Source organism: Molothrus ater, chromosome 10 (assembly GCF_012460135.2).
Source record: "Molothrus ater isolate BHLD 08-10-18 breed brown headed cowbird chromosome 10, BPBGC_Mater_1.1, whole genome shotgun sequence".
Classification (NCBI taxonomy): domain Eukaryota; kingdom Metazoa; phylum Chordata; class Aves; order Passeriformes; family Icteridae; genus Molothrus; species Molothrus ater.
The window spans coordinates 16,172,557-16,195,779 of NC_050487.2; the positions used below are offsets into that span (position 1 = coordinate 16,172,557).

General features: G+C 44.2%; 2 protein-coding genes across 10 annotated transcripts in view; one reads left to right on the plus strand and one right to left on the minus strand.

Moving 5' to 3' along the window:
- LRCH3 (leucine rich repeats and calponin homology domain containing 3) overlaps positions 1-6,507 on the plus strand; it is a 61,618-nt gene extending 55,111 nt beyond the window's left edge. For 3 of the 4 annotated variants that reach the window (XM_036388411.2, XM_036388413.2, XM_036388414.2), the window contains one exon: positions 1-2,373. In XM_036388411.2, the coding sequence (XP_036244304.1) occupies positions 1-201 (201 nt within the window). In that variant the 3' untranslated portion in view covers positions 202-2,373. Of the gene's footprint in view, positions 2,374-2,969 lie in introns of those variants that run through there. The other variant, XM_036388412.2, reaches the window with a different exon arrangement.
- IQCG (IQ motif containing G) overlaps positions 1,746-23,223 on the minus strand; it is a 26,595-nt gene continuing 5,117 nt past the window's right edge. For 5 of the 6 annotated variants that reach the window (XM_036388417.2, XM_036388421.2, XM_036388419.2 and 2 more), the window contains 8 exons: positions 20,821-21,035; positions 19,648-19,776; positions 17,685-17,766; positions 11,554-11,715; positions 10,873-10,947; positions 9,256-9,387; positions 7,959-8,060; positions 1,746-7,486 (listed from right to left, as the gene is read on the minus strand). In XM_036388417.2, the coding sequence (XP_036244310.1) occupies positions 7,349-7,486; positions 7,959-8,060; positions 9,256-9,387; positions 10,873-10,947; positions 11,554-11,715; positions 17,685-17,766; positions 19,648-19,776; positions 20,821-21,035 (1,035 nt within the window). In that variant the 3' untranslated portion in view covers positions 1,746-7,348. The remainder of the gene's footprint in view (positions 7,487-7,958; positions 8,061-9,255; positions 9,388-10,872; positions 10,948-11,553; positions 11,716-17,684; positions 17,767-19,647; positions 19,777-20,820; positions 21,036-23,223) is intronic. The other variant, XM_054515867.1, reaches the window with a different exon arrangement.

A 23,223-nucleotide genomic window follows, 5' to 3' on the forward strand; every position in this document is an offset into this window, starting at 1 on the left:
GACAATCTTTGTTCCCCTTCTGACATTCTCCAGCTAAACCTCAGCGTTAAAAGAACAGTTGAGACTCTTCTTTCCCTGGGGACAGATTCAGAAGAATCCAGTCTTGTGTCCCTTTCCGTTCAGCTCTGGGGCTTTGTGGTGTTTTACTGTACTCTAATGCTAACGCTCTGTATGTTCTATCGCTGGGTCTTTTTTCTCTAGTGCAGGATAGTGGTGCTGCTTCCTCCCTCCATCACTCCAGTGCTTGGGAACAGATTCTGGGCTTTGCCAAGACTGTGTGTATGAAGTGCTTTGTTTCCCACGGATGGGACAGAGGTGACAAGTACAATGTACAAACACGTTGGTGCACCCACGGCACCGTCCGTGACCCAATTCCCATTTGTATTTGCTGTGTCACGTTGAGCACATGAAATGCCTTCCAAGGGAGGAGCTGCTGTCCCTGGGCTCCAGTGAGGGCTGAGGTCAGGACATGTGGTGCATGCTGGAGTCTGCTGACCAGTGGTGTAGTGAAAACTGCAGTGTCAGTTTGTGCCTCTGTTCCCCCATCTGTGTAATGGGAAATGCAACCACTTTGGTAAATTGCTTGAGGATTATCTGATGAAAAATGTTAAACAATGTGAAGTTTTTTTTTCAATGTCAACGTTCTTGATGTGATCTCACAGTCTTAGGAGACATGGTCTGGTGTCATTCACAGAACTTTCGAACTGGTTTGTTTTTTTACCCACAGTCCTTTTATCCTGCTTCTAAGAGCATTTGATTTCTCAAATTTATAGACTCTGCTGTATTACTTTGATTCAGGATTTTGAAAACAACTGTCAGTGAATCCTGAGCTACTTGAACATTATAACAGTTCAAGCAGAAAAATTTCAGAGAAATTAAGCTCTTCAACAGCTTTAAGAGAAAAGTTTTCTGTCAGAGAAAGAAAAATCTTTATGATCCTGTCAGGTGCTACAGAATGTCACAGCATTTTACTGTGATCTGGATAAGACCAAAAACTTGTTGAATTGTCCCTTGATCTTGGGCACTCCAACCCAAGCTTGTTCCATGCTTATTCCCTTCTTCCTCTTATCCTGTCATTTTCAGAAACACTTGTATCATGTAATTGCACAAACATAAGGCCTGGCTGCACTCTTCACTGTTTTACAAAACTCAGGTAGTCTTCCATAAAGCTTCACAGCCTTTCCCTCCCCAGGGAAAGCACCCTGGTGCTTTAATGCTTTAATGTCTCAGGGACACCTCAGAACTTCAGGGCACTCCCCATGTGTGTAACAGACCATGTCTCCTCAGAGTGGAGATCCATTCAGGGAGCTCTGCTCAGACACCAGTGACAGGTGAGTGTTCAGGAAATGGCTGTTCCAAATCTGTCTTCAATAAATTTTGTTATATCTGCAAGTGCAGTAAATGGCTTGGAAGCCCAGTGCAAGTGGTGTTGGTATTCCAGCCATATCCTGGAACACCTCTGAAGCACAGTTTAAGGTACAGAGGAGTTCAGTTGCAAATGTGGTCACTACCAGTAAAAATGTGTTATGTGTATGTGGGTCTCACAAGCTCTTGTACCATGAAGTGAGTTTTTATCAAAGCAGCAAGTAAGAGCTGCTGCCTTCTGTCCAAGTCACACAAAGTGTTCTGTCCAAGCCAAACATCACTGAGTAAAGAAGGGACTTTTGACAGGGGGAGATTGTTTTACTTTTAAGTAAGCTATTTTTGCACTGCTTACTGGTATGAACTAAAATGAACTCAGTTCCTGTGGTTTTTAACTTTTAATGAACACTGTGATAAAAGCTGCAAGGAGTTTTACACTAACAGTGCCTTCCAGTTTTTAAATTTTGTTTGTCATTACTGTCTGCGGTATGGAATCATTCCAAAGCTTTTCCCCCCTTATCTGTTTGCATACATAAGAAAAAGATAAGGCATATTTACTCAAGTTTACAAGTATTTTCTGAAAAAGCACACTTTTTTCAAAGTAATATACATTTGCTGGAAGAAAAATGCATTTTAGCCTGAGCATATGGCTTTCTATGAGAATTGCAGTCGGGGCTCATTTGTTTTCTCTCTGCTCGGAGCTTTGAGGGAGGAGTGTTGGCTGCCACTGTTTGTGCTGAAGGATTTCTTTAACCTCAAAAATCAGTAAAGACTCAAGGAGTGGAGAAATGCCAGTTGATGTGGAAATGACACATGAAAAATAGTCTCTGTAGCTCTATAGGAAGGACACACTTGGGTTATTTTCTGCGGATACAGAGAACTGTTGGACATGTATCCTGACTGTTGTGGAGTGAGGATGGCCAGGAGGTGCCAAGGACTTCTGTAGGACGAGGCTTTAAATACATCTTAGACTGAGAATAGCACAACTGTTAATAAACACTTTGAAACCTCTTTTTGCATGTTGTGTATTACTGTTACTCCTCAGGATGATTTTGGGGGCCACCCACTAAGCGGGGGCACTTTGGGGAGGTGAGTGAGTGGCAGTGACTCATTCCCTGCTCCCCAGTAGGGCTTCCCTCCTGGCTGTAGCTGAACAGGCTTGTCCCAGGAGGACTCTCTCCAGAAGGTGATTTGGGAAGGAAGCTGTGGTTCCTCTCCTGCTCTGTGTTGTAGCACACTGATCGTATTGAAGCAACCCCCTCCTCAAGTTCATCTACTTTGGTTTCATAAACTGCTGCCATCTCAGTGTGGGCAGAGATGGAGGACAATTTGCTATTCCCCTTTTCTCCCACAATCCTTTTTCAAATTCTTATTTATAAAGTTTTCTATTAAAAGAACACAGGGATTAGCCCAAGGCCACCTTTCTTGAGTAGTCAAGGTCATGGTTCCTTTGCCACAAGCAGAAATCTCATGTCCTACCCTTATGTGTGTGTGCTGCCTGTCCATAACATTTCATATTTCAGTCACCTTTTGCTTAATTTTTTTTTCTTTTCAGTTGAGTGGTTTTCATCCATTTTGTTTTTGTCTTTGTTTTGTTCCCCATTCAGGAGCAATTATGTTTGCCTCTGCATATTTTAGAAGAGAAGGGTTTGACACAGGTAGCTGTGACTGTCCAGGCGCTCCTGGAGCTGGCACCCCCAAAGCAGCAGCCACTGCACCACTTGTCTGCTGTGTAAAGACCTCCGGGACCTTTTGGGTCACCTTGGCTAAGCAGAAGGACCTGAAGACTTTACTGCCCATGCAGTGCATCCAAACACACAGAGCTCTGTTCTAAGGAAATGAGTTTCCGTGATTCCTGACAGGAATGTTTTACTGCATTTCTCCATTTTTTTGGAGATCACAACAGTTTCCAGGAACATTTTTATTACCAATCTTTTTGCCCCTTATTTAAAAAATGAGAGTTCATTGGGAGGAGAGCAGGGACTTCTAGTGGCTGGCTGTTGGAGCCAGCTGTAGAAACGGACCTTGCAAGATGAAGAAATGGGTTTAGGGTCTGGAAAGCAATTCCTAGGGGAATTTGTGGGGGAAAAAAAAAAAAAAGGGTGTTGTTGCAGTGGGCACACAGGGAATTAAATTACTTTCCTTACCCACAGGGTGCAAAGAAATGAAATTTCTTTGCCTCCAAAGAATGGGTATTTCTGTTAGAATATTTTTTAAATTGCATCACACAATCTTAACCTGCAGTATTTGATAATGGTCAAGCTTCACACAGCTGTTTCTTGCCTTGGTAGGTCCTCATCACTAAAAGTTAAAGAAAAAAAATATTTTTTTTCCCAATGGAAAAATTACTACACGTTTTCTGCCAGAAACACCTTAGTAAAAGATACTAAGATCTGTTCAAATGGGATTAATCCCATTAGCATTCTTGCTGGGTTCACTTTCTGTTTGGGTTTTAACGTGTCTTTATCTGAACATTTTTCCAACAGCAGTGGAGGGAGATTGCCCCTGTCCTCACATCCCCTTCCAGTGGTTTTGTGGGATCACCAGAATCCCGTGCACTTCCCTGCAGTGGGAACAGTGCCAGCCTGCCCTGCTGGTCATTACAAGTCCTCCCAGCTAACACATTTATGAGGGCCTGAAGCATCCCCTGCAGGCACAGAATGGATCATGTTAAGAGCACAGTTCTCAAGTTCCCCAGGTGGGCTGGGTGTTGTCAGAGCAGCTCTGTGCTAAGGCAGCTCTGAAGGGTTAGACAAGGCTTTCAATAAAGCCCTTTATTAGTTGGAGTTTATATAGAGAGATGTGCTGGTTTTACAGAACTGCTGTTACTTGATTCCTCTTTGCATAACATAATGGAAATTCACAGTACAGCAGTGGGAGAGGCAGCTGACAAATTTTGCATTTTCCTGGAAAGCTGATGTGCAAAATAAAGACAGATCTCTATGCTCTGGTCCTAGTGACAAGGCCAAGCTTGCTACCAAATCAATTAACAATTCTTTCCCCCCCGCCCCCTAAAAAGGCCTCAGAGAACCCAGTTTCCACCCATGTGGTTCCTTTGTCCCTGAACATAATGCTACTAATACATGGTACATGTTCTGAAAGCAACTCCAGGCATCAGCCACATTCTGTCTGAGATATATTTGAAGCAGAATAGCGAGAGGATTTTATGCAGATAAAGGAAGAAGAAATGGAAACAAATTAGCTAAAAGTCATTTTTGCAGAAGTAAAACCTGCTATGGGACTGCCAAGGACTGGTCTTAGCTGCATTTTCCCCCTTTTGATTTGCAGTTTTGTTTCCATTTTGTTTTGCTTCATGTATTTCTTTCAAGGGCTGTTGTGGTGATTGTTGAATCCCCTATTTTTCATAATTATCCCAGCTGCTTCTTACTGGCATTGGTTGGTCACATTTCAAGTGAAGAACACCTGGGAGGTGTTTAGGAGTGCCCAGCTGCAAAGAGAAACCTCCTCATGCTGGGCAAATGCAGTGCCCTGGGTCCTGCAGGGAATGGAGGTGCCAGGAACTCACAGCACCCACAGGAAGAGCAGCTCCACACAGGCATTCTCACCCCCTTAAGCGGTTTTTGTGTTTCACTTGATGCCATTGGTGAGGAGCCTTGGTCATTCCCACAGGGTTACACAGAGGTGTCTGAAGTGTCTGCTGCAGTTTGCTGGGGGAAGATGCTGCCACTCACAGGCAACACCACACAGACACAGTCAGAGTGTTCCTGGTGTGTTTGTCTCTGCACGTAATTTGAGAGGGAGGGAGGCACTGACTTCATCTTGGTGTCCCACATTGGGTCACCTGTTGTTACAGGGACAGTTGCATTTACCAGCACACCCATCATGGGCTGTTTAAATACCCCTGTTTGAAGAAAACAATTCCCTTCATGGAATTGTGAGGGTGTGGTGATTGCTCCTGCACTTAAGGAAAGTGAAACTTAACAGTATTCAGGTTGGTGGAAATTTTGTCATTTAATTAACAGTAGTTTTTATTGGGGTGTTTTTCTTGAGTCTGGCCTGCAAGAACGAGCCATTTCCTATTGCCACGTGTGGCTCACAACCTGAGTGGCTCACGGCCACCTGTGGCTGGAGGCCAGGCAGGCAGAAGGTCCCTGGCACCAGGTACTTTGTTGTGAGCAACATTCACTCTGGAGTTTCAGTGTAGGTAATTGTGTTAGTTTGACATTTGTAATCTTAGGTTTTCAGGCTGGCAAGCACTAAATCTTGTCCAGATGCTTTGGACAAAAATCCAAACCTGAAGTTTCATCATGTGGTTTATTTAATGTGTTATAAAACCCACTTCAGTTCTCTCTTGCAAAATGGGTTGGGATTTTTCAGTAGTTATGTGCAATTTTTGTTGTATCCCATGAAAAGAGTATTTGAAAGAAAACATGTATAAAGTTCTATTCTGTGTGTTAAAGCAAAGAAGAGATGCTCTTTCCTCTTTGGGGCATTTGTGCTGGAGGATGTGGAAGGGATCCACCTCAGTGTTCCTGCACTGACTGGTGTAGGTGTTCCTACACTGACTCCATGGTGCCACACTCCATCCTCAAACCTGGTGAGCCTTGGGCACTGTCTGAGGCTCTGCAAGGTCCCACACTCCAGGTGGAGCAGCCTGGGCACTCAGGAGCCCCTGATGGCACTGGGAGGCCAGGGCAGAGCAGCTGGGGGTTCCCCTTTAGAAGGAGAGGCTTTTGTAAAGGCCCTGCTTAAATCCACCAGGACAGCTCTTCACAGCACCAGGGCACCTCTGTTGTCCTTGGTAGCAGCAGGATAGCAAATGGTATTCTTACCCCTTTATGACTATACATGGTTCTTTGAAAAACTGTTTTAGAAACAGAAGACTTGTAAGGTGAATTTGGACATCAGAAAATTCTTTTGTATAGATATTGTGATGTTCTACAAAGTGATCTAATTTTGTTATTTCTGACAACAGTGTAAACGTGTAAGTAATAGAGTAAAGGATTTTAAAGCTTCATCCAATGCTGTATGTCTGTAAATACATTCCATCATTTCTGTTACATATAAATGTGTCTGAATATTGTATATTTTAAATCGCCTGTATTCTGCCAGTAGTGTGAACTTCTAGCACATTGATAATATAAAAGGAAACCATGGGTATTTGAAATAAAGTTCTAAAACTTACGTGAATTGCAGTATTTCTTCTTGCTGTTTTCCTGTTGCACCAACAAACATCACATCCTCTGTGTCAGGTGTTTATTCCCTTCCACATCACCCCAGTTTGCATTAGATGGACCTGTTTGATTTTCTACTTTTCAAAGTTAACCAGGACAGGAAAATCACGGTATTTTTACACATATTTTGCAGCGACATCAGAAGCTTCTTCCTAGGTATTTTTAGCCTTTCCAGAGACTGATTTTGTACAGAATCCTTTGCTCATCTCTCTATAGCTCCTTGTTTTTTCCTTGGTCAGAAGGTATATGGAGCTATTCTGTCTGTGCACTGACACTGTGCAGGACTGTGGGAATGGAAACCTGCATGCTCTGACTGCACTTGTGTTTACACTGCAGACTTGCCCATGTTCTCCCTACTGACCTGATGCCAGCACTGGAGGCATGGAGAGCACAGAGGGAGTCAAGCTGGGGCTGCCTCAGCCTCTCTACCTGAGCCAGAGCCACAGCCAGTGCTTTGGGGGCAGCAGAGGAGGGTCTGGGTGCAGAGCATTCCATGCTGCTGAGTTACTGGGCTGGTAACAGATTACCTCCCACTGTCTTGTTTCCATAAAGGTCTTAGCAGGGGATATAGTGTTTCTCACTGCTTTGATGCAAATCCCCTTTCTGCTGGGAAAAAAGGCTGTACAAGGGCAGCTTTAAGATCTTAAGTGCAGCTTCACTATAACTGTGTCTGCAGGAACTGCATTTTCCAGAATTGCCCAAGCTCTGTTACATGGTTTATTTTGTCCTGTCAGACATACCACAGTGCCCTGCCCAGCAGCAGTCCTGGAGCACATCTGTGGCCACTTTCTTTACTTAGCTCTTTTCTTCTTTGCTCCAGATTTTTCCTTGCCTGTTTCCTTCTCTCTTTTTCCCTTCAAATACTTCTCAAGCTCCTGGTAGGGGCCGAGGAATCTGCGGACCATTGTACCTTTCCACCAGGCCTGCACCTGCAAGTGAGGGAGAGAGAGGCCTGAGGGGAAATCACTTGCTGGGGTACCTGGTACAGCTCAATGCCTGGAGAGTCTTTCCTGTGCTCCCCAGCCACAGAAGGGAACCCCCAGCCCATGCAGCAGCCTTTGGGCCTGTGCTAGTTGTGCAAAGCATCCATAGCTGGGCTGAGGGCACCTGTTGCTGGTGGCCAGGAAAGCAGGGGCACTACCCTGTGACCCTCCCTGTATCACCTGTGCAGTGATATTTGCAGGAGACTGGCTGCTCCCCTTCCATTTCCCATCTCAAACCTGCAGTCAGCTGCTGGCTCAGAGTGTGCTTCAGCAAAAGGAACAGGCTTTGTCCTTTGCTTGTGCCACCACACACCAGCCAGCTTTTTTGGGCTGTTTTCTGTCTGGACAAAGCCTGTGGCAGATTATTAACTCCCAGCTGCTGCTGGAGCAGCAGTGCCTCAGCTTTGCTCCCCTCTACCTTCACAGCACTCTTCAGCTCCAGGGCTTCCCGCTCTCTTTGTTTCTTCTTGGTCTCCTTGTCTGTCCGGTCAATGATGATGGTTGTCTGGAATGTCAGGCACTGCAGGAAAGCACAGGGATGGCAAAAGCCATGACAAACACATCCCCTAAACTGCACAGCCAGCCTTCAGGGCTCACTGTGCCCAGCTATTTGCCAGGGCAGGGCTCACCTGGATCCTGGTGCAGGGATTCTTTCCCTCTGCTCCCTACAGGTCTCATCCTTGCTACACACTTCCCACAGCCCTGCCAGGACTGCTCAGGCCCATGGGTTGTGGTGTCCCTCTGCACCAGGGAGCTCCAGGGCAGCCCAGGGATAATGTGTGAGTGGGGGCTTTCCTCCCCACCTCCATTATTTGATCTTTCCTAAATCCAGATGGCAAATGTTGCTCATTACCATTGTCAGTCCTCAGGCACTTGGAGCTGCTGCCAAAGTGAAACCTCTCACAGCCTGGATGTAATTAACCCCCTGATCCTGTGCTGTAAAATGGCTGGCTGATGGCTTCCCAGGCAGCAGCTGCTGGTGGGGAGGACACTTGGTCCCCCAGGCCAAGCAGCAGATGATCTACAAACACACTTGGGACACTGAGATGACAGTGTGAAAAATGAGCCCACAAGCAGGGCAACATCCAGCTCCATCCCATCATTTCCAAGCCACGGATGGTAAGGAATGTTTACAAGTAAATTCCTTCTGGTTTTAAAGCACACATTTTTCTAGATGCTTTTCTCTGTTCTGTGCTGCTGTTCTGCTGTGATCAGAGCTCAGCAGCAGTTAACCAAGAACCCAGTGGGGCAGGAATGATTCTACCCAGAATCAGCTCCCTGATAACAGAGCTCTGTGCAGCTGGGAATGTGTGTCTGCAGGAAGGGATGAGCTTCCAGTCTCAGCCTGTCTTATCCTGATCTTCCTAGAAGGAGCAGATTTATTCAGACTCAGGCAGCAAAGTAAGGTGAGGCATACTGATGGGATGGGACAGTACCTCTGCCCCTCACAAAGGCTGTCAGTAGCTCTCTCATTACTTGCTGGTATTTGAAAATAACTATAGGGGAATCATCATCATCCCTCCTTAATGTCACAGGTGGCAAATAGAAGATGACATCTCAGCCATTGTCTTCTCAAGACAAGTGCTATAATCACAGCCTATGCCTCAAAATTACTGATTTTTTTTTTCTGTGGTCCTGGTTCCTTATCCAAATGAGTGTAGGAAAAAGCCCAATGCAATTTTGCATGGCTGAACATTGAGATGCTGATGTCTTACCTCCTTGGCAAATCTCTGCATTGTTTCCAAGTTCTCTGCTTTTAATGCTCTTAGATCATCCAGTTCTTCATCTTTTGCAGCAGTGTCTTTTTGATACTTCTCTATCCAGTATTCCAGCTTCTCTTTCACCTTCTGCATGGGGGAGAGTGGTGCTCAGCACGGTGCAAAGAGGGCACAAGTGAGAGGTTTGCTACTATTACATGGCTTGCTTTCAGGATGGGGGTGAGAGTCCTGTAAATTGTGCATGGTCAGTGTTTCTTTCTCATCTTGAAAACATCAAACCCCTAAGACTACTCATAAATTACTGCAGGGCAGTTATTTTGTGCAGGCAGTTCTGATGAAGCAAGTGACAGCCAGAAGCCATTTGTTGTGTGTATACTGAAGGAGGGGGGAATTAAAAAGCACAGTTTGTCAGTGGGAGAGCTTTTATCCTCTGCCTGACTCCCTCTCCACTTTCTGGATTAAGCTCAGCACACCAGGAATAAGGTCCCAGGGGAGAGCACTTCACACTATTTCAGGTTGTGAACTTGGCTTTGTGTTCATGAATAGGGCAGGTGTTTCTGAAACAGTCACCCAGATGACTTCCTCCTATTCACCAATAACTTCTCCATAGCAACCACTGTGATTGCTTCCATGGAAAAATAATCTGAGGAAAAGCATCAATCTCATTACAGCATCACAGCTGGACACACAAGGGGGATGGAGGGCATGGCCATCCTCCTGTCTGCAGGCCCCTGCAAAGCCAGCAGCTGCTGTCTGAGCACTGAGGGGCTGCTGCTGGGCCGGCTGCTGGAGCTCAGCCAGGCTCAGCATGTGCTGGGGCAGTCCCGTCGCTGGGAGCATTGATGAGACCAAAGCTCTGGGGAGCAGAGCACACTGTCCAACTGCTCACAAGATACACCACTGGTTTGCCCTCAAGTTACATTTTTAAAGAGATATTGTCTCCTATTAAATTCTGTACTGGCAGTGGCCTCAGGTACCCTGCAGCAGTCCAGGTTTTCTTCCCATCATACCATTTATGAAAGGCTTTGCAGCATTATTCACTGTCAAGTTATTCACTGTTAATGATAGGAATGCTCTGAACCTCTGAATCAACACCACAAGGACATTCATACTGCTGAAAATGTGTACAATAGTTGTGGGTTAGCAATGATCCAACCCCAATTCTTCCTCAGATAAGGCTGGACTGGCAGTTTGTGTCATTCCCTCCCCAGTGTCCCTCCCCTCTGCACAGCCCTTACTGTGGGCTGTTCACTGGGGTGCTGGGAGCCCCAGTGACTGTCAAGTATGGTCTAAATAAAATTCCAATTAGCCAAATACAACTATCTAGAGAGGATAGAGGATTTTTCCCAGAGAGAGGAAAAATCCATAACACCTGAATAAATAATGTAATTCACTACATGAACCCTAATTTTAAGGAAATATATCTGTATGTGGGAAATCCCAAGCCTTGGAGAGCTGAGTTAATTAAGATTTGAGGACAAGTAATCATTCAAACTGTAGCAGTCATGAACCTGGTACATTTGATGGAGCAATGACTGTTTTCCTTTGGGCACTAATCAATGATATGGTGTTTATAGGTTGCTATTTTAAGCATTGATTGACAGTCACACATACCTGATACTCTTGCATGAGGAAATTTTCAGTTTCCGTGTGAAGCTGAATCTCCTCATCAATTTTGCTCTTTAAATTCTGTGATCAGAGCAGACAGAACACCTGTGAGACAATTTTGGTGTGTATGTGTGCACACACTGCTGCTGAAAGCTGAGTAACAAGTGCTGGAGCTCTGTGTAGTCCACAGACATTTTTCCCAGTGATAAAATCAGCCAAGGCAGTCCTTGCTCCTGGGCCATCCATGAAAAAGGGACAATTAGATCAGACCTTGATCAGTCAAAAAAAGATGCTTGCAAAACCAGACAATTTTCTAGTCCTTATGGCCACAGCAGCAGGTCTATCTGTATAATCTGCTGGGGGCACTGCTGGGAGCTCAGGTTGCTAATACCTTTGTAACCACCCCTTTGGATACACTTCTGGCTCTGGTTTTCTGGCCATGGCATTGCTTTAAGCATTCCCTGTCTCCTAAAGCCATGCCATCCTTGTTGTTGCTGATTGCAGCATCACACAGAGAAACAATAGAAGAGATAAAGGTGTCTGACCCCACTGAGTTTCCTGCTCCAGCTCAAACAGCTGTGCTGGTGACTGTAATGAGGAACAGAGAGGGCATCTGGGGAGTGAGGGAGGGCTCTTCCCTTGATAGATGGAGAGGCCTTTCAGTATGGGCCATGGAGAAGGGCTTACCTGGATTTCCTTCTCCAGGGCATTCTCTGCACTGCTGCACTTTTTCTGGGTTAGTTGGATCTGGAGATCTGTGTTTTTCTTCATGTAGTTGCTCTCTGTGTCCACTTTGGCCGTGGTCTCTTGAAGCTTATCTTGGAGGCGATCAATAACCGTATCTCGGCTCTAGTGGAGACAAAAGCAGCACAAAAGCAAGCCTGGAGACTGAGGTCAGCTCACCTTTCTTAATCTCTCCACTCCCTGATAAGGTCATAAGAGACAAAGCTATAGGCTTCACTTTCACCTGAATGTTGCTCCATTTCAAGGAGCATTTCAAAGGTTAGTTTGATCTGTAACCCATATAGACAGCAATAAACCCATCAGCAAAGAGTGACTGCCTCTGGAGAGAGCAGACTGAGGAACAGAGTGAGACAAGAAGGCAGGCCTGCTCTCTGGTCAAGAAACTGATTCAGTCATGCTTAGGATAAACATGAAAAAAAGCCAAAGAATTTTAGCAACTTAAAGTTAGGCTTTACTTTTACTAACACCTTGCATTAGACTATCTCAGTGAGTGAGCATATGTAAGAGGAGGGTAATGTCTCAGCCCCACAAAAGCCAAAGTTTGTTATCCTAAAGTATACTCTATTCCTTGGATTTATTTTTTTTCTAGTTATGCAGCAACTGTATAAACACAGCCTTAGGAACAAGTGCAAATCTAATGCTGACTTGCTCGTATTTTCAAACAGTTCTTTCTTGAAATGTTACCAGGTAGATGGTTCCCACTTCATTATGAAAACACACCCAGGGCAAGGAAGCAGTGTCAAGGAAAAGCTGGCTATGAGGTCCCAGCCTCTCCCCATGCCTTGCTCTGCAATGGAGCTGAGCTTTCCTGGGGCAGAAAGCTCAGTTTTCTGTTCCCTAGAGTTCTCCCATTGGCCAGAATCCTGAGTGGTTTGTCCAGCTTTTGGAGCATGCTCAGGAAGCAAAGTGCATTTGCTTGATTTGGGATTGCTGTTCTGTTTACTCCTTTTTAATTAATTTACTTGAATAGCAGATAAAGGTTCATTACCCTGGGGTTGGAATTTGGGACAAATGCCTGCAAAATGAAGACTTTTTTATAGAGTTAAAAAGGTCATCAAAGCTTCCTGTGTAATTATGCAAGATCAATGTGAATGCACCCAACTGCTCCTTTATTACAGCCTTTCTCTTTGCCTCCCTGCCATGCTGTGGTGGGTTTGATATTCATCAGCCAAACCTCCACAGCTGAAGATGACATACCACAGTGCTGACATTTTTTGAAGCCCACATATCTCATCTCTGAAGCACCTCACATTCCTTAGCTGTGTAAACATGGAAAAATGCCACTAAAAGAAGCCAGTTCAATAGTGCTGTGTTTGAAAGCCCTTGCAGCATGACTCATTTGGAAAAAGTCTCCTTATAAGAAGAGTTTGGAACAGTTAAAAGGAAAGTCCTTCCTTCTACACCCCTTGTCATACATGGGAAGAGTAGAGTACATTTATGAGGCTCAGGATAACTGGGGCCTTGGCTGATGCTGTTTTGTGGAGTCAAAGATGTTCACATGTTTTTGAATGTTTCAAACATCAGATACTATTTCTATGGCTGTATCATCATATGACTGCAGACAGCTACAGACATGAGCTGTTTGTGCCTTTTTAAGGTTTCTGGTCATGGCCTTTATTTTCCCTGGCATGGAATTTTGGTGGCCATTGGGAGGAGTTGTGTTCCTGGTCAGTAGGCAGGGGATGTGAGTGTGCCACTCTATTTTGAGATTGTCTTCCTGGGTCATAGTAGAATCATGTCTCAACTGAAGAACCAGCAGAGAGACTGAGTAGATGGTAATTTAAAAAAAGCAAACCCACAACTTTTTGTGGCGCTAAGGCTCAGGGAAGTCAAACACTGCTGATGCCAGTGTGTTACTGCTATCTGCTCAAGATCTGCAAACTTGCCAGAAAATAAGGGTTCAGCCTAGGTTACAAAGTACTCAGAGAGTTGGGGCAGAGCATGAACTTCTCACCAGGTTATTTTCTTTTTCATTTCACATTTATTAAAGAAAAAAGTGCTTTTGATTCTCGTGCCCCAGGCCTCAGCCAGGATGGGGGCCCATCTGCTCTGTTGTTTTCTCTGGTGAATGGCATGTCTGTGGTTTGGATTTGGTCTGCAGTGTTGTAAAACACGCTGGTTAGAGGTGGGGAGTCTGGGGGCTTGGTTACACAATCCAAAGCAGACAGGAAGTGAAATGCAAAACCCACTGGTGGTTTACAGCAGCATCTGCCTGGCCAAGGAATGCAGGCGTGAGGGCAGCTCCTGCTGCAGGACCTGCAGAGCTGGGGCACGTCTGGGATTTAGCTGAAGGCAGTAAATGCAGCGGTAAATGCCCACTAGCTGTGGGTACCATCTGCAGAATGTGCTGTTCCCCAAACTTCAGGGACAATAACTGGGAAAATGAATTAATATTTATTCATTCTGGTTTATCATAAGCAAAGGTCCACGCCAGGACATGGAATGCTTTCATAGCTGATGCAGTAAATCTCTGGGCTGCTTATTTGGGATGACTTCAGCATCGAATCTGCCAAACCAAATCATCCCTCGTATCCAAAACTATCAGAAAACTGGCAGAGACCAAGATCAAAACCCAGGAAATAATTGTCAGGAGCCAGTCTGCTTCACAAGCAGGTAAACAAGCTGATTTTCTCTGATCTCTCGGCTCACAGACATCAGCTCAGAGGCCTGTCTGCTGTCACCTGGTGCCACTGGAGTCATCCCACAGATGCTATTTGGCTGCAAAAGCAGCTGCACTTAGCTGGAAACCTTATCCACACTCCTGTGTTTTCATTTGCTTTGATTTATCTCTCTTGTGCCACCAAGCTCTTCCACAGCAATTAGTGTTTACAGTCATAAAATACAGCTGGTTACAAAAATAGCCCCCAGGAGTAAACAGTCTGAGGAATTCTCCTCAGACTGTGCAATGCTGCCCATTTGGCAGGAGAAGGAGTGCTGTGCTCTGTGCTGACAGAGGCCCTGCTCTGCCTTGCTCCCACACCGAGTGCTCAGAGCTCAAAGCTCTCCCTGGCAGCTGTGGCATCTCAGCTTGCAGGGCCTGGAGATGTGCTTGGATCCACACACCTGCTGCAGCCTGGGCTCAGTCCCCTCAAACCACAACAGGGGAGCAGCAGCCCTGCAGGCATTTCAGTAGGGCTCTGCCTGCATCACTGTCCCAGCTCCACAACACCCTCAGGGAGTGTCTGTGCCCAAGGGACAGCAGGGCATGGGCAGAACATTTCTGCAGCCCTTGGCCAGCTCAGCACCGATGCCAGCAGCTGCAGGAGAGCCCCTGGAGGGGCACTTTGCTGGCAGAGGGAGCAGACCTGTTGGCAGCAGCACTCCTATGGAAAACCCTGCCCCTCTGGATTTAGTGCACCAGCTCCAGGTCCTGCAGTGCTCCTTGGGGCCCTGCCAGCAGTGAAGCTCAGGACCATCACTAAACTTGTGCCTTCTGCTGTAATTATCCTGTGCATATCTCCAGTAGAAACATGCACCAGTGGGTGTGTGTATGTGTTTAAAACATTCCACAGAACACTGTTGATGCATTTGTCCTCCTGGGAGAGGAAAAGGGAAGAAACATGATGGGTTTTAATCTTACTACTAAAAGCATGACTAAGTGATGCACTGATACAGTGGGTCTGGGTGTGTTATGAGAACTGACAAAGAATTAAAGTTACAGGTCTGTTTTCAGTGGTGCTGTGGTGCAGTGGCTTGGCTTTCTGTCTGTTTGGTAGCTGTAACATCACTGCTTGTTATAAAATGACACCACTACCTGCACACATGTATAACATGAGTACAACACAAAACCTACAGTACATAAAAAGTCTTTAGGTGAAGAACAATGCAGGAATGCTATATTTTACATTTTTAAATTTTTATCTTACGCTGCATAATCCTGTATGATATTAATATGTTTCAAAAGCTGCACAGGCTGCTGTTACTTGTCCAGGAAACCAGAGAAAGTATTTTTATAGAAACTAGGAAATCAACACTGCAGCAGCAAACAGACCCCCTGCAGCCAAGCCTGAGCTACCAGTGTTGCTCCTGCACAGAGAGGTAAGAGCAAAACCAGATGCACCATTTCAGCTCCTTTAGAGACATCAGGGCTTTCCAAGAGAAAACAAAATAAAGAACATTTAGCATTTGATTTGTGTTCCATTAGAAAGAAAAATGAGCTGAGCAGGTTAATACACTATTAATTAGCATCTTATTAAGAGGTAGAAAGGCTGAAAATACAAATTCACAGCAACATGAGTGAGACAAAGGCCGTGTTTTTCTAGTTCCAGGATTAGATTTGCTCACTTTTGTTTTCTCAGCCATGTAGGCTTTTGTCTACAGGTCTGTGCATTATTATTGCTGTTCAAAGTACTCCAAAGTCAGTGAAGCTGTATTTTTATTTTTAATTAGCTGGCAAGGTGACAAATCATGCAAGTGTCTGTAAAACTGCCTATGAGAAAATCCCATATGAAGCAAATAGAAATTATTCTCCCTTGGGAGACACAGTGAGACACCATTATTTTTGGCACAGGAGGAAAGCAGTACTTTAAAGTAGTCTTGTCTCTGATTTATCAAAGCTGAAGCTATAAGGAAGATCAGAAAAGGACTTTTAAGCTTGAAATATTAAAAAAAAATCGCAGATAAGTGCAAATCCCACTTGATGAGGCAAAACCCAAGAACTGAATTAGCACTGAAAGGACAAAAAGAAGACCCCCTCCCCCTCACAGCACAGGAGCTACAATGCAGGGCAGGACACAGAGAAGTGGCCCCCTGACTGTGGAGTGCCAGGACATTGCTGCTGGTACAAGACAGAATGATTACAGCCCCTGGGAAGGCATTAAACCAGGACTGAGTATGTATATTGTATGCATGGACATGGTGAGGTTTGAAGAGACTACACAGATGAAGAACTACCTCATAACATTCACCAGCCTGGGGAGTGGGAGAGCAGGAACTTTCCAGGAGCCATCAGAGTGTGACTGAGAAGGCACAGTGTGAGAAGCAAGTATGTCACCCCTGTATTTACAATTAAACTTTCCACTGTGTAGGCATCCAGGCTGCCAACACAAAATCTTTGTGTTCTACAAACCAAACTTCACCAGCATGTCTGGAGCTTAAAATTCCTCTCTGTAGTCAACTATATCCTGGCTTGATTCCTCTCCACAGTTTTGTCCAAAGACAAAACTCAGTGACACCAATTCTTTCCTCAGGTGCCCTTGCTGTCCTCTTGCTCACTACTGAACCAAGTGTCAGATTCTTGTTCCTTCCCCCAGCCCGTGTACAGCTCTGCCCCAGCTTGCCTTCTGCTTGTTTGCTATCACACATCTGCCTCAGCAGGGCCAGGCTACATTTCCATGTTGAATGAGCATCCAGTCTGAGCTGTCTGGTGAGCATCAAAGTGACCAGTGATAAGCCATTCCATTGATCTGCACTAGTGTAGCAAGTTTTATATTTCCAGAATGCCCCATATTTACTGTGCATGCACACACCCTTTGCATGATGCAGACAGAAGAGCTGAAGCTTTCCAGAAAGATTAAGTTGACAGCATATGTGCAATAACATTGATCTCCCCTTGTGTAGGCATGTTTGGGATTTTCTAATGTCTGCAAGCCTAGAAAAATAGATTAATAGAATGACACTTTCCCCAGATGAAAATTTAGGTAAAAAAATGGCCTGCCCCTATGATAGGTGTCTTTCTCACTCCCTTTGGCACACTTCCTTCTGTGCCAAATGATCTGTCATGACTGAGTATGACAGGACCTTAGATACTGTTATCTGCAGATAACCTCTTTCTTACTGATAGCAGTATCTGTGCTTTGTCACTCCCAGCAGAGTTTTTGGGATATTCTAATTTGACCACGGTCTCTCATGATTATGAGCATTTTGAGCTCCCATTTGAAAACCATCAGACACTGCTCTTGAAGTCATTAGTGGGCTTATTCCAAATACAAATCTTTACTGTAATTATTCTGCTCCTGCACTCCTAAGTGGTGGCTCATTGTGTATGGCTATGGCCTCCCTGAGTGCTGGGCAGCAGAGGCTAGCTTCCTAACAAGCTTCCCCCTGGCAAGATGCCCAGTGCTAAGTGCTCTCACCTGAAGGTCTTGACCAGTTCGTTTCTTGACTTCTTGCAGCTGTTTCTGGAGTGCCTTTATGTCCTTCTTTCCTTTTTCCTCCCTGAGGTGGGAAAATACAATCACTTGAATATATCAAAAAAGACAAGAGCTGTTTACCTAGAAGAGGAACTTCCTGTCTCCTGATATGTTGTGGTAAGATAAACAAAGACTTCTCACCAAAACTACTGACTTGGTCAGTAAATCCTGAAAGAAGAGGTGCACAGACTGAGCAAGGCAGATCGGAACAAAGGGGAGAACAAGCCAAAAAAACAGGGGATGCTCTTATTGAAGGCCTGGAATGGATTTGAGGATGATGCAATTATTATAGCGGAGATGGACGATGCCTGTCTTTGAGTCACAGTTTCTACATTTAGGCAAAAATGCCTGAGATTCTATGCAGAAGCAAGCCTGAGCAGCAGAGAGTGCCAAATGGTGTTATTATGTGTATAAGAATGTTGTTCTTTCATATCAGACCTAAAATCTTCCAAAAAGCACTGCCCCAGGTTCTGGGATCATGAAGGGACCCAAGTGAAGACCAAAAGCTAGAGAAGTGTTCATCTGTCTAAAACAAAACAGATGCAGTAAATATTCTAGGTATTATTATCTTATTTCACTCAGAGTGCTTCTCTTAGATTTTATACTTATGATTAGTTTTAAAACCAGTAAATACTACAGTTAGTCCCTGAAACTTTGTATCCTTTTCCAACCTTACAATCACACATGCATTTTATTTTCAGAGTCCTTATCTGGGTGACTGATGAACAAAAGCTCCTGATAAGGAGTCTCCCATCATCTCACTGCAGGTGGCTTTCAGAACAGTGTATTTACACAAAATGAGGCAAGTATTTATTATCTTGAAATACAGATCAAGTTCATTCCATGAAAAGAATGTATAGTACAACATAGCTAGATATGATTGACAGAAGGGGATAAAAAGGATTATGTCCTTTCTGATTATAATTTGTCTGCTCTTTTCTACCTTTCCGTATTGGATAGTTGCTCCACAGCCAATTGCTAATCTCATTCTTGCTTTCTGTCCCTTCCGTGGATAAACAATAGATCCCTTGGTTTTAGGCAGTGGAAGTGGAAGAGTTGTGTTTCATGCTTGAAGTCACACATTGCACTGAAGCTGGGGATTTGCCCTGGAGGCAGATCCCTGAGTCACCACAAGAGCAGTTCCAGTAGGTTGGACTCCTGGCAAATCATGACTGAGAGCAGCTTTGCTGTGCACCCTCAATGATGGGCCTGAGCTGCTACACTGAGGTAGCTTTAAAGTGGTGAAATATTTGTCTGCAATTCTCTCTGACAGTTTTGGGATTGAATCAGAGGTTTGCATGCTAAAAAAAACCCCAAACCTCTAGAGCTCAAAAGTTTGAGCTGAGATTATAACAAATGTGTACCCTGGAAGATTTGGGACAGAAGGGAATCACAGCACAGTGGCTGGTGGATTAGCCTTAAATAAGACACCTCTGTCACCATCTGTGCTAACCCCTCACTGCTGCTGGGTAAAGGGAGCCCATTAGCATATGGGTCAGAGCAGATTCTCCTGGGCATCAGACAACCTAAAGGCCATATGTTCCTGGCCCTGATTTGAACAGATTCTCTGCTGCTCTGGCTTTCACTGGGGACAGAAGTTAAAGATCGAGGAGCTCCTACATCACATTATGTTTTAATTGAAATGAGGCATTTGCACTAATTCAGCCACTGGTGTCCACTGTGGTCAAAGCTTGGGCAATTCCTAGCTCAGATCAGTATCAGACCCATCCACCGTTTCTTTCTAAAGGGGAAAACTTGCAGTTTGCAAAGCAAACAGAATAATTCAAGTTTTAAAAGGTATCCCTTCCGTATTTTAGTTTTATTGGGTTTTATTTCCTTTTCAGCATGTACTCAGTGGGAATGGCTTTCAGCATTTAAACAGGGAAGAACTGAACATGGTACTGACCTGATGAGGATGTCATAAAACTTGCCCTTTCTTGCCTTCTCTCTCTCATTAGCATCTGTTAAGCTACTAAATGTTCCCAATTCCTCCATCTTTTTAATAGTGACTGTAATTACATCACTTGCATACTGCCTGCCAAGAAGAAAAGGAACACAATACTTTACAGGTCCTGGTAGTATCCATTACTGTTTACAGTAAAATGTAGGGAAATAAAAGATCCATTTTCTGGTCTTATGTCCTATCAACCCCAGGAGTGCTTCTCCCATGGTATCTGTTTATTGTACATCTGGAGAACTCAGTATTACAAGCTGCTGGAAGTTTATAATTTAAAATGCTGCCCTGCATGCTACTCTGGGAAATTGCAAAGAGACACAAACATATCCATGCTGTGCCAGACTGTTGCCATTAAGAAGGCTGCTGGCCTGCAGTAGTGATGGCAGGTGGATCTTGGAAAATGAGACCTGGCCATGCAATACATGGGCTTGTCCAGTTTATTGAATGTCATGATGCATGTGGCTTTTATATTTTAGCTGCATTTTCCTCATTTGTGTTAGAATCTTCTTTAAACCCACTGTCGAAATGACATTAAATGACAGAAGCCAGGATGCAGAAAAATGCATACTGAGCATTCAGCTGCATAATCTCTTTCAAACCAAAGGCTGCTGGTATTTCTGCAAATCAGGGCACAGGTTTAGGTGCAGGAATAAAGTCTGTTTTAAAAAAGAAAGAAAATCTTTAGTCTTTATATACATTTTCTATAATGGCTATAACTGCCAGAGAAGCTCTGTGTGCCCTGCAGAATGACTGAGTTCAAAAACAAGGCTCAGATCTCCCTTTGTATGTGGGATCAGCTGAAGGAACCTGAAGCCAGGTACCAGAATGTGAGCACTGATTAGTGCCTGGCATGATTTCTACCCAGGCAACCATTATCAAAGGGGTGATGTTTTATAGCTCCATTCAAAATAAACTACTGGTCATTAGGTAGCATCCAGAAGCAAGCAAAGGCTGGAACTAAATGGTCTATGAAGGATACCCCTCCTATCCCTAGAGGAACTCCTTTCAGACAGAGACTGATGTACTCTGGCAGTGGGAGAGCAAGGAATTTGTATTTTTGATTTCAAGAGAAAGACTGAGAACTTTACAGCTCTGAGCATCCCTCACAGGTGCTTCACTCACCTGTCAGCATAAATTTTTTTGAGCTTCTCTAGAGCCCGAGTGATGTGTTTCTTGGGGGTTTTGGAAGAATGCTGGGTGCTTTTCTCATCTTCAGTTTTCCCCTGCTGCTGCTCTTGTTCGGTGTTTTCCAGGACTGTTTGCCCACTCTCCTGCTTTGCTGACATAAGCTCTGGGAAGTTGATACCCAGCTCCTTCTGGATAATTTCTTTCGTTTCCTGGATGTGAATGAAAGGGGACAAGGGAAATAAGAGAATAAAGAGGGAAAAGGGAATAAGAGAGACCTGCTTGCACATTGCACAGCAGAACCAAACCCTCTGCAACATTATGTGATAGGAAGGAAAATTAGTAATTAACTAGAATGAAGCTATACTGAGAACAGCTGATAGTGCATGTTACATTTTGCAAGAGTGGAAGATCAGAAATATTTATGTTGGTTAGTTTTGAGCACACAGTGTAGCTCATTGAAGTTTATGGGCTCAGAAGTCCTAAAATGACAGGACTAGAAAAGGCCTAAAAAGGTGAATCATCCACTCCAAGAGATGATGGCTCAGACTGTTCTTAATCTGACATGTTCTTAATGGCCTCTAGCAGTGGAGGCTACACACCCTCCTGTCAATGCCAGCACCTCACAATTTTCTTTACCATAAGAAAGTTTTTTCTTCTCAACAGTATTTGAATTCCTGGCTTGTTGTCCTGGTCTCTAGGCACAGAGAACAAGTCCTTCCCTCCTTTTTTGCAGCAGTTTTTACAAACTGTTAGCCTTTTTCTCCTCCTCCTTCTCTCCATCTTAGACATTTCCCACTGCCTGTCACCACAACCTTTCCCTACAATATAATTGTTATAACTAGAGCTGTGTGGAAATAATTGCAATAGACTTTCTGTCTGCTATCTGCTTAGCAGGTTTTTGGAGAGAGTAACAGCAGAGGAAATATAACAGGAATTCAAAGGATAAATTCAAAATATTGGCATCTCTCTCCTTCATGGAAAGTTATCTTGTGATTGAGTACAATTTCATTAAAAAAGGAAAAGCCCCCAAAAATGCAAAAGCACACTATAAATTCAGCTAAGCTCTTGCTTCTAGGAAACTCTCTGCTTTATGTGTTATGGATAAAATGCAGGTGAATACACTGGGACATTAAAAGAGAACATTTTCTTGCTTGCATTTCTGTGGCTGAACACTTCCTAACAGCACTGCTGACTGCAGCTAACACAGACCCTGCCAGCCCCGTCCCTGTCCACAGCTGCCTGCTCCCCACCCCGGCTGCTTGGGGAAGCAGACAGAGAACTCACTGTGATGAAACATTTTCCAGCAAAAAGGAAAAAAAAAGTTATTTTTAGCAGCACCAGTTCTCAGTCCAGATCCTTCCACAACCACACACACATTTGTGCCAGCAGAGCAGAGAAAACAAGTGGTCAGGGCAGCAGCTGTGGATGCCAGGAGTACTTCCAAAAGTTACTTGTCAGGCAAGTCAAGCAAGGCTCTGTCAGAGGTCGGAGGTGCTGCTGCAGTCTGTGAGGGCACTGCAAGGAACTGCTTCGTGCTGAGTGTTTTGGACAGCTCTGGCTTGGGATGGATCAGCCTCTGGCAGTGCCTGACTCATCAGTGACTACAGAAGGAGACTAAGTGACTGTGTGCTTAATTTTTGGACTGTTAAATTTACATTAAATGAATCACATACAAAACATACACTGTCCAATGAAAATTGCATTGTTAATTAGTAAAAAAAAAGGGCTTAAATAGCTGGTTGGTGACAACTGTACTTCAGAAAGAACTAATTTTGGCAAACAAGCTGCTTTAATATCATGTAGATTTTATGAATGTTCTGATTGATGTTTTTTATGTCTGGGAAAGTTCAAGACAGGCAATAACTGAGTTGTCTGTAAACAGTAGGTACTTACACACTAATAATCAACAAATAACTACGTGAAAGCAAGAAGTTTGTAAACTACATGTGTTACCATCTGTGTAGTCTCCTAAGTGCTTGTCTGTTGCCCAAAATTCAGCAAATAGAAAGGCTGCCTTCCTCTGGGGCATGCACTGTGTGAAGCAATGTGCAAGAGCATCCAGTCTGGAAAATCAGTGAGGTGCTGGCCAACACTGAGATTAATTCTCTCAAAAATGTCATCAACTGAAATTTAGATGTCAGTCTTTGAAGATGCCATTGATTTGTCTGCCTGATAGGACTCCAGGGTACTTTGCAAATACCGATCTTGTACAAATACAATGAAAACAGCCAAATGTAATCTGAGAAACAGGGAGGAGTAGCAAATTACAGAGCACCAAAGTTAGCAAGAAGCTTCCCTAAGCCATTTTCTTGTTTCTAAATTGTTTCCTCCTCAAATTGTTTTGAAATCTTTAAGAACACAAGTAGGGTTTCTAACCTGTGAGAAAGTTATGTTCTA